This window comes from Kogia breviceps, chromosome 11 (genome assembly GCF_026419965.1).
Source record: "Kogia breviceps isolate mKogBre1 chromosome 11, mKogBre1 haplotype 1, whole genome shotgun sequence".
NCBI lineage: Eukaryota > Metazoa > Chordata > Mammalia > Artiodactyla > Physeteridae > Kogia > Kogia breviceps.
Window position 1 is genome coordinate 62064634 of NC_081320.1, and position 14614 is coordinate 62079247.

At 37.3% G+C, this 14614-nt stretch overlaps 1 protein-coding gene across 37 annotated transcripts in view; it reads left to right on the top strand.

Annotated features, from left to right (window-relative positions):
* NRXN1 (neurexin 1) overlaps nucleotides 1-14614 on the top strand; it is a 1120317-nt gene that overhangs the window by 801069 nt on the left and 304634 nt on the right. For all 37 annotated transcript variants that reach the window (XM_059078706.2, XM_067007609.1, XM_067007621.1 and 34 more), the window contains one exon: nucleotides 1277-1458. In XM_059078706.2, the coding sequence (XP_058934689.1) occupies nucleotides 1277-1458 (182 nt within the window). The remainder of the gene's footprint in view (nucleotides 1-1276; nucleotides 1459-14614) is intronic.

Sequence of the window (14614 nt, forward strand, 5' to 3'; positions counted from 1 at the left end):
ATGGAAATTTAATGTGTAGATATCTTGAAAACATAGTGCTGTACACTCAGCTTTTACTTATAACCCTTATTCTTGGTAGAAGCTATATTTCCGTACACACAAGATGCTTCATGGCCTAAATTTTAGTATTTAGTTTTATTGCTTTCCTTACCCTGTTGGCACATAGTAGGTACACAGTAAATATGTATTGACATGCTTTGTTATTGGAAGACTACACTCCTATAAATTGTACCTTAAGGTCTATTCCTTGGATAACTAAATAAATATTTCTCTGGCCCCCTTTAGTGTGGAGGAAGATTCATTCTCCTTTATATATATCTTTGCATGTCTCTTCCAAGTATTCTTACTCAAAGAATTAATCTTATTGCATTAAATGAGGTAGATGCCAGTGGTGCAATGAAATAGAACTTTAACACATTGGTTGCTTAGGAAATTTTTTGAAACAAAGCTCTTTTTAGAGCAAGATAGATAATTTACTGACATCACCATCATAAAGTAAAATTTGAACATTTACCAAATGAGGGTATGACATTATTCTTATTGCTGTAAGACTAGCATTTGCTTTGGGAAAAAAAAAAATGGTCTTTTTATGGAGCTGGATAGTTTGACAACTAGCATATGTTGCTTGTTAAGTAAGACCTGACTTCTATAGATGGGATCTATTATCTGTATTTTCTTGACATGACTGTTGGGTCTTATGGCTGTTCATCCATTAGTTATGATCTGTCATATGTGAATAGGCCCTCTCCCCATAAAAGTTGATTCATAGCATACTTCTTGCAATTTCCTTCCCTGTGCTGTATGAACCTATCACATCTACATGCGGCTCTTGTTTCAAAAACAAGTTGATATATGTTTCTGCTCCTTTTGAAGCATCCAAAGTTAATGTTTCCTACTAAACTATTTTTTTTAACTGGAAGAAAGAAATAAAGCCCCATTACATTGCATGCTTGTCCAACTCAGTGGAAAAAGCAGTAATCTCCCATTTGTTCTGAAACACCTGCTGGTAGATTTAATGAGTGTATTAAAAATGGAGCTGCCTTGATATTTCTTTTTAAAAAACTCTGTTCTCTTTCTTGAGCATGTTTGATTAAAATCTGTTATTTGCTTATTTGTTTCACCATAGGTTTTTGTTTTTATTCTTGTTATTTTATTTTATTTATTTATTACTGCCATGGTGTAAATTTAATACTTTATTGATACGCCAACATAACAAACATAGGAAAGTGTGCCCTTGATGTATTGGGACTAATTGGTTTTGCTTTTTGTTTTCCAGCTGGGACAACGTATATCTTTAGCAAAGGTGGTGGACAAATCACGTATAAGTGGCCTCCTAATGACCGGCCAAGTACACGAGCAGACAGACTGGCCATAGGGTTTAGCACTGTTCAGAAAGAAGCTGTATTGGTGCGAGTGGACAGTTCTTCTGGCCTGGGAGACTACCTAGAGCTGCATATAGTAAGTACTTCTAAAATAAGATTCAGCTTTTAGCTTTTACTGTTAGCTTTTTGTAAATAATGTATAATTCTGCTTTTTGGATGTTTCCCCCAGCAAAAAATATACAGAAAATATAAATATACTCTAGAGGTAATAAGACCTTATAGCTATTACTGTTGTTAAAAATGTTCTTGACAATAGATTTTTTTTCTTTTTAAGTGTGAATTCCTCTCAGTTCTCTGTTCACAAAGAATTATTCTTGGTGTGTTTTTAATGACTTTAGGCAGTCTTGCCAAATTAATAAAAAACATTGTGGTCCAGTAGATACTATTCCATCTGGCTGGAAGCAGGAGGTTGTAATACTGATGACAGCAGATCTGGATCCAGTGTCCTTATTTCTTTTCTCACCTGAGAAAGGAATTGTCTAAAGTCACATGCAATGGACAGGAGAAAAGGAATTTTTAAAGGTATTTGGGGATATAAAAGAAAAAGACAAAAAGATTACTTCTATGCCATCTTATACTCATTTTGATACATACATATCAAGAAAATACAATGGAGTCTTGCCATTTATATCCTGGGAGCATTCCTTTTTCTCTAAGTTCTAAGCCTCCCACAAGAATTTAGTTAGCTTTTAGTGAATGTCAAATAATAATTCATGAATGAAAAGCTTTCTTTACCTTTAAAGTTGTCATAATTGACTATAGCTTGGGGACTCTTCCTTATATCTCTGCTTTCAAAGAGTTACTAACTTGTGTGGTTGCAATTCTTTAACTTCTCATTTACTCACAATATTTGCAAAGAATCACACAGTCTTTCATTGTCAAGAGATATTAATATTTTATTGATATATCAAAATAACAACCATAGGAAAGTGCCATATATTCAAAAAACTGTAAAGGGTTTTCTTATCATCATAGTTCTTGGTCTAAACTCTATCTTCTGGAAGGTCCAGAAACATATCAACCTCTTCGTCTGCCTTTCTGTTCTTGAGGTATAGCTTATCTCTCCTGCCTTATGTGATCGTATAAGTTTGTTTTGTTTTGCTTTTGTTTATCCTTCCAAGTTCTCCCTTTACCTGCACCCATGCCTCAGAAGACCTTTGATTAGGTCAACATGTTCTTTCCTGTTAGAAACTGGCCTTCAGGCTCTCATTGTAAAATGATTAGGAAAACCACCTAACACCAAAATACATTATCACAAACTTGCAGGGTCTTAATTCTCAAAGTTTTATTCATTTATTTTCTTAATCTTAGTTTTCTGTTAGGTTTCTAGAATTTCCGATAAAATCATTAAGGTTTACAACTGACCACAAGAGCTGAATTCATTGCTAATCTTTGAAAAACAAAAACAAAAACAAAAACAAACACAAAACACCTCAGCACAACCATTACTGAACCATCATAAATTTTCAATTCAAAATGCAGTTGTCAAAATGGGAAACATTGGAAAGTAATTTTAGCTGCCTTTTGGCAAATATCTACCCATCAGAATTGAAGGCATCTGGATTTTTATGGCATCATAAATAAGTGATCAGCTGAGATAACTAATGCAGTAAGGAATCTTGCTGTTTAGAGTAATCTCAACTTTCCAAATGTATTTGCTCCATTCTGATTTAAGAGCCTTGGTACTTCAGAAAATAAATAAATAAATAAAAAAGAAAACAAGAGCTTTTCCTCCTGAAAGAAATTACTTATTGATCCATAACCAATTACACATTTACTCTGAGAAAAGTTTCTATAATGATCACTTGCAGATCATAAGGAGCCATGTTATTGAATTACTCAAACCACTTTTTTTTTATGGTCAAAGGGTTTTAGTCTACAGGAATGGGTATTTCTTTCCAATTCTGATCAACTGTGCCTTAGAGTCCTTGTATATGTAAAGGAACTTGTCACTAAAATCCCAACTCAGTACCTTCCAAAGCTTCTTTACTGGCCAGAGATTTCTGATAGATGTCATGTGAGGCCCTCCTTCTTTCTGATTCTCCTCTCTTGGTCTTGGCTGGCCATTCACTTTGGATTCAGTTTTTGTTTCTAATACCCTTCCTCTTGGATTGGCTGTCTTCAAACTCTTTCTTAATCCTAGCCTGTCCTTAACTAGGAAATTGAAGATGAATGTTGGTTCCCTGGGCTTACCAAACACCATTTGTAGTCAGCCCTACTAACTCCTATAATCAACTACTAGGACCCAGTCTTAGTCCAAATTTGGCCAACTAAAACTTTCCATTTCCCCCCTTTTTCTCTCATTGCCTACAAGCAGTAATCAGCCATTTATTGACTCAACAAGTTGTTTACATGAAGGTAAGCCACTTTTTTCCATGTTTCTACATTGCAAACAAAAGTAAGCCAGTGATTTTCTTTTTACTTCTAAAGTTTACCTTTAACTCTTTCCCATAATGTTGGGTACATGGAAGAGGAAGAGGAAGAGGAGTTAGATATTAAAAAAGGGAAGAGAGAGAGCTTGAGAAAAAGAGAGAGAGGGAGAGAGAAAGGGATGGAGGGAGGGAATAAGGAAGTAAAGGGATGGAAAATGAAGTGGGTGGGGACCAAAGCTGATAACCATGGCTGATAGAAGCAGAAGTATTCTTAATAATGATTCTTAGATTTGGGACTGTTCAAAGACTATTTTATCAAATGGTTTACATACCTTTGAGTATATCCTGATTTTCCCCAAATCATTTCTTCTGCTTCTTTCAGAATTGGAAATATAAGAGGAAAACAACATTGTAGAAAGATTATTACTACTGTCTGATTTTAGTTTTTAAATATAACTGATTTAAAAATTAACCTGATGATATCACAGATATGTTTAAACTGTAAAAGTTAGAAATTTTGGTTATCTATTAAACTTCCAAGAAAATTTCTGTAAACCTTCAAGGTCAGCCAAGTATAAACTATGCTCTGATCTTATTTAAAAGCTATATTTATATCCTTAATTAATGGAATTAACCAATAAGCTGGAAAGTCGATTGCACACATTAAAAGGTGCTCCAGTCTTGCTGAATTGTATAATGTCACTTTAGTTCGATAACTTTTAAAGTCTGATTGGCATATAATTTCAGTGAGGTGAATATTTGACATTATTATCCTATTTTTTCAAATGATCATGTTTGATTTTACTTGAAAATATAATCGTATTTAAATTTTGATTAACTATACTCTTAAAAATATAATAACTTGGAATAAAATGATTCTTTACTTAAGTGGCCTAGTCTTTATAGATGGATTTTTTGCCATGTTAATATTAATGTTACCACTATTAACTCAAAGCCATATGATATTGCTGTTGAAATGTACAGGGTTTTAGAAGGGGCTGAAGGGAAGATTAAGACATGAAGTGAGGAGCAATTAATTAACACAGTGCCTAGAATACACGTGCTCAGAAATGTTTTCTGAAATAATAAAAGAATTCATGAATTATATATTGAAAATATTGTGGCTTGGGTTGAGTATAGACTCTCAGATTTTCAGTAGTCAAAGTGAAGTCATAGTAGGTGCAGTTTAGTTTCTACATAACTCTGAAGAAAGTCATCCAACTTCTTGTTTACAATATAGAAAAAGTATAGCACTCTATACGTACCGGCTGTATTGGCTGTATTATTGAAAAGTTACGTATTTTTATTGATGTTGTTTTCTGAATCTTCAGCTAAGAATTGATTATGGTAGTTGGTTGTTTAAAGAAATTCTATGGTGAGAATTTTTGCTGGATGGGTGATTATCTCTCCTTAGTAATTGCCTCATTTATTGTAACTCACTTTTATCTTGAATTGTTCTCTAGTCATTTCAGACCTGTCCATTTTTTCAAATAGTGTTAAACTTTCTGATGGCATAGAACAAAATTTATAATAATGATGACTAATAAGAAAAATAATATAACGTAGAAATGTGGCTTTCATCATTTATGTCAGTACATGCTAGGAGCCTGTCCAGAAATATTTTCTGAGCAACTAATATGGCCCAAGCCTATGTTCAAGTTTCTGTGGATACAAAAATAAATGAGCTCACCACTTAGTACTTATCTCAATAAATATTAGTTAGATAAATGAATGAGAAAGCCAGCTGGGACCGTGGTTACCAGGTAGCTTAGATTATTTATAGTAAACATACTTCGTCCCAACATGACTAGTGTTTCTTGGTTATTTCTCCATCTTGGTATATCTCCATTTCTTCTCTTTGCAATTTTAACTTTCTTATCTGCATAGTATTTGTAAGAATGTGGAAAAATGATAGGTTTATTTATTTATTTATGTTTTCAAATGATAGGTTAAGATAGAGAATTTTAAAAGGCTTCCCTGGGGCTTCCCTGGTGGTGCAGTGGTTGAGAGTCCGCCTGCCGATGCAGGGGACACGGGTTCATGCCCTGGTCCAGGAAGATCCCACGTGCTGCAGAGCAGCTAGGCCCGTGAGCCATGGCTACTGAGCCTGCGCATCCGGAGCCTGTGCTCCACAATGGAAGAGGCCACAACAGTGAGAGGCCCGTGTACTGCAAAAATAAATAAATAAATAAAATAAAATAAATAAAATAAAAAGGGCTTCCCTGGTGGCTCAGTGGTTAAGAATCCGCCTGCCAATGCAGGGGACATGGGTTCAAGCCCTGGTCCAGGAAGATCCCACATGCCGCAGAGCAACTAAGCCCATGCGCCACAACTACTGAGCCTGTGCTCTAGAGCCCATGAGCCACAACTACTAAAGCCCGCGCGCCTAGAGCCCGTGCTCTGCAACAAGAGAAGCCACTGCAGTGAGAAGCCCATGCACAACGAAGAATAGCACCCGCTTGCCTCAACTAGAGAAAACCCACGTGCAGCAATGAAGACCCAATGCTGCCAAAAAAAAAAAAAAAAAAATTTTAAAAAAGAGACTTGTTAACTGTGAAGTGTTCTATTATACACATTTAAATTAGTAACGGTGATTATTTAATCAATATTGAATAAAATAATCTCTTAGAGGCAATAAGCAAAAAAATTAAATTCAAGTTTTTCATAATTTATGAGATACATCTAGAAATTTTACCAGTGTCGTCACTCTAGAGGAAACATCATCTCTCATAAATCAGTCTGGTAATGTTAATTGGAGATGACTTAACTCTTCTGGCTTAGAAGAAAGCACTGCAAATGTGTGCTCACTCACTGCCATGAATATTAACATGTGCATTGGTTCTGACCAGAGGAAATATGTGGAGGATGGAGGAGAGGATGAGTGGAGAGTGTTCTTTGAAATTCTTTCATCTTCAGAGCATGAAAGAGCATTGCAAATTCGATTAGTGAATTGTTGTATATATTCGCCTTAAGTGTTTCTTCTTTGTAATTTCCTGGGCCGGAAGCCTTATTTTTGAAACCAAGCTCTTAATTGATTTTGATTTAGAAATACACCTTTTGATCAGTGATTTTAGTGTAGACTAGAAGCATAGTATATTTAGAGTAAATATTACATGTCTCAAAATAGCTTATCGGTATTTTTGACATGTCAAATCTTTCTCATCATCTTATGCTTTATGAAGATTAAGTTTAAAAAATCCTTTAAAAGTCAATACTTATATAGGTGCATGTCTATATCAACAAGATAAAACCCAATTATTTCCTCACAGGTTTTTCTAGAATTTCAACTGCTTCATCTGAAACATTCTTTTTAACCAACAGATTCACCTATTTTAAGAATTTCACTTTGCCATGTAATATTTAAATTAAAGCCTGTAAATCATACACAGTAGATATTTTATTTGGTTTTGTTTTCCTGGTTCTTACGTGAGTTAGAGAACATCTGGCTTGTTTGACTAGAATTTTAAAAGAAAGACTAAAATAATGTCTTTCTACCATGTGTTGTAAAAATTTTGCCCAAGCTTCTAAGGTATGAAAGATGAATGTTATCTTTGAAGAAAATGGGAGAAATGATGGTCATATTTCAGTATGCTTAAGTGCTGTCCAGATATCTTGAAACAGTCCTATTTTGGGATGGATGGGGTCAAGCGAATTAAAATAAATTCCTCCCTTCATCCTTTCCCCTTAGAAGTTAATTCAGTATCTCATTTTCTAATGAAAATTAGTTTCTCATTTTCTAAGCTGGTTGTCACCTTTGAGCATAAGTAAATCTCCCTGAATTTGGTTTTAGATTTCTAGAATTATTTCCTCCTCTGAAATTCTACTGCTATGAAGTTTAATAAAAAGAACCAAAACAGCTGTTTCTACGTACACCCCCTTATTTCATGTACTTATGACTTAGATGCTTGAACAGATGCCGCACCTTCTCAGTTATCTTCCTGTCTCTATTCTGAATACTTTCCAATCCATTTTATGTACTTATGTCAGGTTAATTTGCTAAAATGCTTCTTTGATTATTCCTCTATTCCTCTTTTAAAACACACTGATAGTACCAAATAGTCTAACCTCAGTAGTGTGTGTTTGCTTTAGGCCATGTTTCGTCAATTTTGTTTAGCTAATACATTAAAGAGGACTGAGAAATTTTATTTCAGTTCTGAATGTTAATTGTCAGATACAAAATATTGCCTTCTCATTTTTGAAATTATATTGTGTTAACAGATAATAATCAAACCCATATAGAAGTAATAACAATAAAACCAAAACAAAATTTTTTAAAAAAACCACACTGATGCTTCCCAAGCACGTACAGGTAAAGGCACATTCTGTGACTAACAGTTAATGTCCTGAACATTCTAATCTTAATTTCCCTTTTCAGTCCATATTTCCACAGTTCTTATCTTTCCATGCCAGTGAAATTTATTCGTCCACTTTTTTAAAAAAATGAACTTCTTATTGTCATTTCTCTGTTTCTGAATCTGTGCAGAAGGTTTCTTCTCATTCTCTCTCACTCTCTAGATTCTGCTCAGTCATCATCTTCTCTATTCAAATGCTGAGTGTTTTCAGGGTTGGGCCTGGGATCTTGTAGCTCTCAGAGCTAGCAGAAAGAAGTCTAGAGCTCAGGAATCTCTCTGGAAAAGCTGCTAAAACAATGGCCAGGGCATTATCTAGGTAGAGAAAATCTTGGACATAGATTCTCCTCCAATCTATGATCACTGCTCTTCTTGACCTACTGTTTTGTGTTGGAACCCAAGCTATATTAACAGAATGGTTTCCAATCCATTCTAAGTTAGCCAATGATGAGTTGCCCTTTTCTTATGACAAGAAGCCAAAACAAGAAAATTGGTGAATCCTTTCTGGCTACTGAGCACACCTCCATTTCTTCTGTAGCTACTATTTTTCAAAAGCATACCTTCAAGAAACATACCTTTGCCCCATTCAACACATCATTATTGAGCACCTGTAATGCAGTTTGTAATGTATTAGCTACCTATTTCTGTGTAACAAATTTCCCCACAATTTAGCAACTTAAAACGGCAAACATTTATTATCTTATGTAGGCTCAGAAATCCAGGAGCAGCTGAGCTAGGGTATTAAGAGATTCCCAGGAGCAGACATGGTTAAGACCTCCCATGCTCAGAATATATCTGCTATCTGATATGTTCATTCTTTTTTTTTTTGTGGTACGCGGGCCTCTCACTGTTGTGGCCTCTCCTGTTGTGGAGCACAGGTTCCGGACGCGCAGGCCCAGTGGCCATGGCTCACAGGCCCAGCCGCTCCGCGGCATGTGGAATCTTCCTGGACCGGGACACAAACCCGTGTCCCCAGCATCGGCAGGCGGACTCTCAACCACTGCACCACCAGGGAAGCCCATGATACGTTCATTCTTATGATCAAGATGTCTACATGTCTTAGGAAGAAATGATGAGCAGCAATGAACGTATACACTGGCTTTAAGATTAAGGATGCTGGCTTTTGCAGAAGTCTAAACACAATATAGATGGATCGAAAAAGAGTAATGACGTTGCTTGAGGGTTAAGAACTAGTTTGGGGAATGCATATTGAATAAGGAGTCATTTTTACACTCCTTTTACTGCACCAGAAAAACCCCACTGAAAGCCATAAACAAAATGCATGAGAGTAGTAGTTAAAAAATGCAAACAGCATAGAGAATATATCAGTCAAAGACCAGGAAACGAGATGGAAGTGACACTATGGCATTGCAGTCCTTGAAAGCTGATGTTGCACCACTTCAGACACAGGCAGGTCGTTTCAACAAAAGGAAGGAAATGACCTAGGTGAATATACTCAGGGACACTCAAGTTAACCCTAGGCATAAATAAGCCACATTTTAAATCAGGAGCAAAGAACTAGAGATGATTTTTACTGGGCCTGAGAAAATTCTTCTGAAGAAAACAAGCATTTTCAGAGCTGTGAAATGCACAGGTGTTCTTTTTAGGAGGTTACTTTAGGAGGTAGTACGCTAGACCTGGGGATGCTTAGGTCACAAGACAGGAAACTGTTTAACCTCTCTTAACAAAGCACAGCCCTGGAAGAACCTACTTCTCAGGTTTCTGAGGAGACACTTTCATGGTGGTGTTCACCTATCAAGAGAAACACTTGCTCCTGAAACTACCCCTTAGGGCCTTGCTGCCCAACAAAGAGTGGAAATACAAGACTGACAGGCCAAAAAACTCTTTGGTGAAAGGTCAACATTTAATTGATTATTAAGGCTTTTTGGTCTATGAAAAAAAAGTTAATATTCCTGAAATTCTGTCCTGAATTTTCGCCAGCAAACCCAGACTGCTTACTCCTAGACACACTCCCTGACTTCCCCTCTCATCACCGACCAGCATTGCCAAAGGCATCTCCACCTGGATGTCTCACAGGCAAAACTGAATTCGTTGTCTTCCAACTACCTGTCTATCTACACAATTACAGATGAAAACTTTGACATCTTTCCCATGCTTGCTTTTATGAAGTAATCTGTTTCTCACTAAATTCCAGAAATGTTTTTCAATCCGTACTGCCCAATAGAAATACAATGTGAGCCATGCCATGTATGTAACTTTAAGTTCTCTAGTAGTCACATTGAAAAGGAAAAACAAACTCAGATGAAACAAACTTTAATATATTTTATGTAACTCACTGTATCCAAAGTATTATGTTAACATATAATCAATATACATTTTATGTTTTATATTATTATTTCATGCTAAATTTTGTTATCTAACGTGTCTTTTACACTTATAGTGCCTCTCAATTCAGAATCTAAATTTGCATCAGAAATGCTGTATATTTCATAAAATTTCCCACTGGAAGCATAGATTCACACAGCTGAATTATCGTAAACACACTTATAAGTTTTCCATAATTGAATCAACTATCAGTTTTAAATTTACATCTAACTTAATTACAATTAAATACATTTTGAAATTCAGTTCTTCAGTTCAATTAGCCACATTTCAAGTGCTTAACAGAGCTTTAGAATTTATCTACTTTCTTTGACTGCCATTATTCTTGCCTTAAGTGAATGTCCTCTTCCTGAACTGTTGCACAGACTTCAAACTGACCTCTCTGCTCACAAGGTTCTTCTCCTTTCTAATTCAACTCTGCACTGCCACCAGAACGATTGTTGTAAAGTAAAAACTTGGTTATTTCAACCTCTGGTTCTAAATGTTTCATGACAGTGGGTCTCTCAACCTCTTTTAGTTCAGGACATATCTGACTGATATTATTCAGCCAGCTCTATCAGTAATTGTGCTCACTTAGAGGCCAAAAAAGCTCCTAAGTGAACAAAGGCAGGGAGAGTGCGGCACAGAGCCTGAGACTCAACCTATCACTCCTCCCCTTCCCTCTCTGCTCTGCAAGACTGTGTCTCAACTCCTCACTTGCCCCCAAGGCTGTTCAGGGATGGGCATGAACTCCCCGTTCAGACTATCAATTTGAAGTCCCTCCATAATATTCATTAGCTACTTTTCCCCAAAGTTTATTTAAAGTATGGGGAGAAACTGACTTTCAGTTTTTCAAAATTGTATACATAGACACTTAGTAATTTACTTCTCCTGGACAAAGCAAAGTCAATTGTCTGGAAAAGAATCGGCCCCCAAACCCTGTATCACTTTTTCGTAGTCCTTGTACTTTCTTCGGTTTTTGGTGGCAATTTTGTGAACCAGGCAAAATTTGGGGTTCAGATTAAAGCGTTTAAGTTACGATGGCAGATCCTTTATTTAAGATGAAAAATGTGACGCTGAGCCGCAGTGTCAGGGCGGCGACTTCCATCTATTTTGTGCACCTTTGTATTCTCAGAGTCCAGCTAAAGCCCGGAATTTAGCAAATGAACAATAAATATTTGTTGAAATAATCTTTTGGTTCTAGAAGCTCTGCCAATTTAAACTGCCTGTGTGCATTCTGAAAATGTTCAGGGGCAATAAATAGCTCAGTGCTGCTCTGGTCAAGGGCATGGTCTCCTTTAGGAGAAGTTGGTTTATATTTAACTTGTTAAGTGTGAGTTAGAGATGCAAATCTGAGCCAACCGCTAGCATGTCTCAAATTCATTATGTTGCCTCTTTATAGTTTGGTATCTCGAGGCAAGATTCCGGTGCACCATGCCTTCATTCTGTTGGAGAACCACTAGCCTACAATGCAAATAGTTCAAAAGCCAAAAACTCCTTAGCTGGACCTGCAGTGAATGCAAAATCTGGGATTAATTTCCGGCTCTATCTCCAGCTGTTCCCCACTCCAACGCAGACATAATCTCATTTTAATATACGTATTTAACAAACCTTTTTTTTTAACATCTTTATTGGAGTATAATTGCTTTACAATGGTGTGTTAGTTTCTGCTGTATAACAAAGTGAATCAGCTATACATATATGTATATCCCCATATCTCCTCCCTCTTGTGTCTCCCTCCCACCCTCCTTATCCTACCTCTCTAGGTGGTCACAAAGCACGGAGCTGATCTCCCTGTGCTATGTGGCTGCTTCCCACTAGCTATCTATTTTACATTTGGTAGTATATATATGTCCACGCCACTCTCACTTCGTCCCAGCTTCCCCTTCCCCTTCCCCGTGTCCTCAAGTCCATTCTCTATGTCTACGTCTTTATTCCTGTCCTGCCCCTAGGTTCTTCAGAACCAATTTTTTTTTTTTTTTTTTAGATTCTATATGTATGTGTTAGCATACAGTATTTGTTTTTCTCTTTCTGACTTACTTCACTCTGTAGGATAGAATTTTTTTAAAGCACCTTTCAAGGCACTTGCAATACAGTCGAGTGAGGCGTGGCTTTTGACCTCAAGTATCTTAGAATTTAATGGACAAATTTTATTCTTATGACATATTAGTCACAGAATGTAGGCATAGGCTGATATTCCAAACCTTCCTGCTGTAGAAACACAAAGGTTTAAAGTATGACGTTTATAAAAGCAACCAATAATCACATGACTGTTCCAATTTTACATCTGTTATCCACTTAATACTCATAAAAACCCTACAGTAAAAAATATTATCCTTGTTTAGTTAATGAGGAAAGGAGGCACAGGTCACACAGCTAGTAAGCAAAACCAGGGTTAGAACTCAGGCAATCTGACTCCTGAGTCGATGTGCCTAACCTCTGGGTCTTATGTGTGTGGTGCAGGTAAAGGTATAGGGGGCAGTCCCTCTTCTGGTCACACCCCACAGCTCTGCCTGTGGTCTATTTAATGCAGCTCTGGAATGTCAAACAACCTCAGCTTTTGGCATACCATGCATCACTTGAATTACTGAGCTTTCCAGACATCAGCTATATAAACTATTTTCTCTAGTTAAATAAGCACATAGAAAGTTATCTGGTTGACTAGTTGCCTCAAACATCTTGTATTTAGCTAGTTAGCTTTTGTAATTAGTTTGATTTGTAAATTTGGGGTGTACATAATTTTAAAGGCAGAGAACAATTTTCAAAAAATAATTTGTGCCAATAATGAAATGACAGCCAGCAAAGATAGACCTCCAAAGTGCCTCTGCATGCTCATTTCTTTCTTGGAAATTTTCCTATTTCCTCTCACTCCTGCTTGCCTTCCTCTCTGTTCTAGTCTGGTGAGTTCCTATTCATCTTTAAGGCCTGGATCATATATTTCATAAATTTGTGAAGCCTTCCTTGGTCCCTTAGGGAATAATTAATCATGCGCGTCTTGGTACTAACATAGCACTTTGTTCTATTTATTTATTTATTTATGGCTGCATTGGGTCTTCGTCGCTCCGCACGGGCTTTCTCTAGTTGCAGCAAGCCGGGGAGGGTGGGGTGGCGGGGGCTCCTCTTCGTTGCGGTGTGCGAGCTTCTCATTGCGGTGGCTTCTCTTGTTGCTCAGCACGGGCTCTAGATGCGGGGGCTTCAGTAGTTGCTGCACGTGGGCTCAGTAGTTGTGCCTCGTGGGCTCTAGAGGGCAGCCTCAGTAGTTGTGGCGCACAGGCTTAGTTGCTCTGCGGCATGTGGGATCTTCATGGACCAGGGCTCAAACCCGTGTCCCCTGCGTTGGCAGGCGGATTCTTAACCGCTGTGCCAGCGGGGAAGTCCTAGCACTTTGTTCTTAATTCTATTATATTACTTACCATAGTCATGGTTATTTCCTTATGTGTCCTTTCAGCACATTAAATTGTGACCTCTTCATGGTCAGTTACCATGTACTATGTTATCTTTACATGTCTGTATTTTCAAACAGCAGCACAGTGCTCATGAATACATAGTAATAATATTTATTGATGAAGGAATGCAGGCATGAGTGAATGGAGCCTTCCTTTTTGGCTTGTGGGCTCCCTTCCCCTCTTGTTGGTAAATTTCCACTGTGGTACAAGAACTCACATGAGGAGTGCTCTCCTTGGAGCCCAGTATGAGGTAGACTCCCAAAGGGTATTGGTGAGAGCATGTGACACTCCTGGGCTCCCCTTTTACAACCTGCAGAGGCTTGCACACTCAAGGCAGAGGCCAGAGTGCTGGGGCCTATTGTGAAATGGACTCATTATATCCAAACGGTATATTTCTCAGGGAAGGAAGACTTCTCTCACGTTAGACCATTGATCAGCCCCACTTCCAGGCTCAAATATTCTAAACAAGTAGTCAGTTCTCTGAGATTCAGTATGCTTCTTATTTGCTGTCTGTATAATTTTGGGTACTTATATAAAAACATCTGTGATATATTTCCCTGCATTCTGACTTGATGAGAGATGATTAATCCAATTGGAGAGTGAATGAAAAAAACAAACAAAAACCTCCTGTGGTAATCAATCCTAATTGATTAGGGTTGTGGAAGGTAATTAACCTCTACTACCCTGGCAATTTGACCATCCTTTTTTTCCTTCTTCTCCTACTGTGACACTTGTTAAAATGA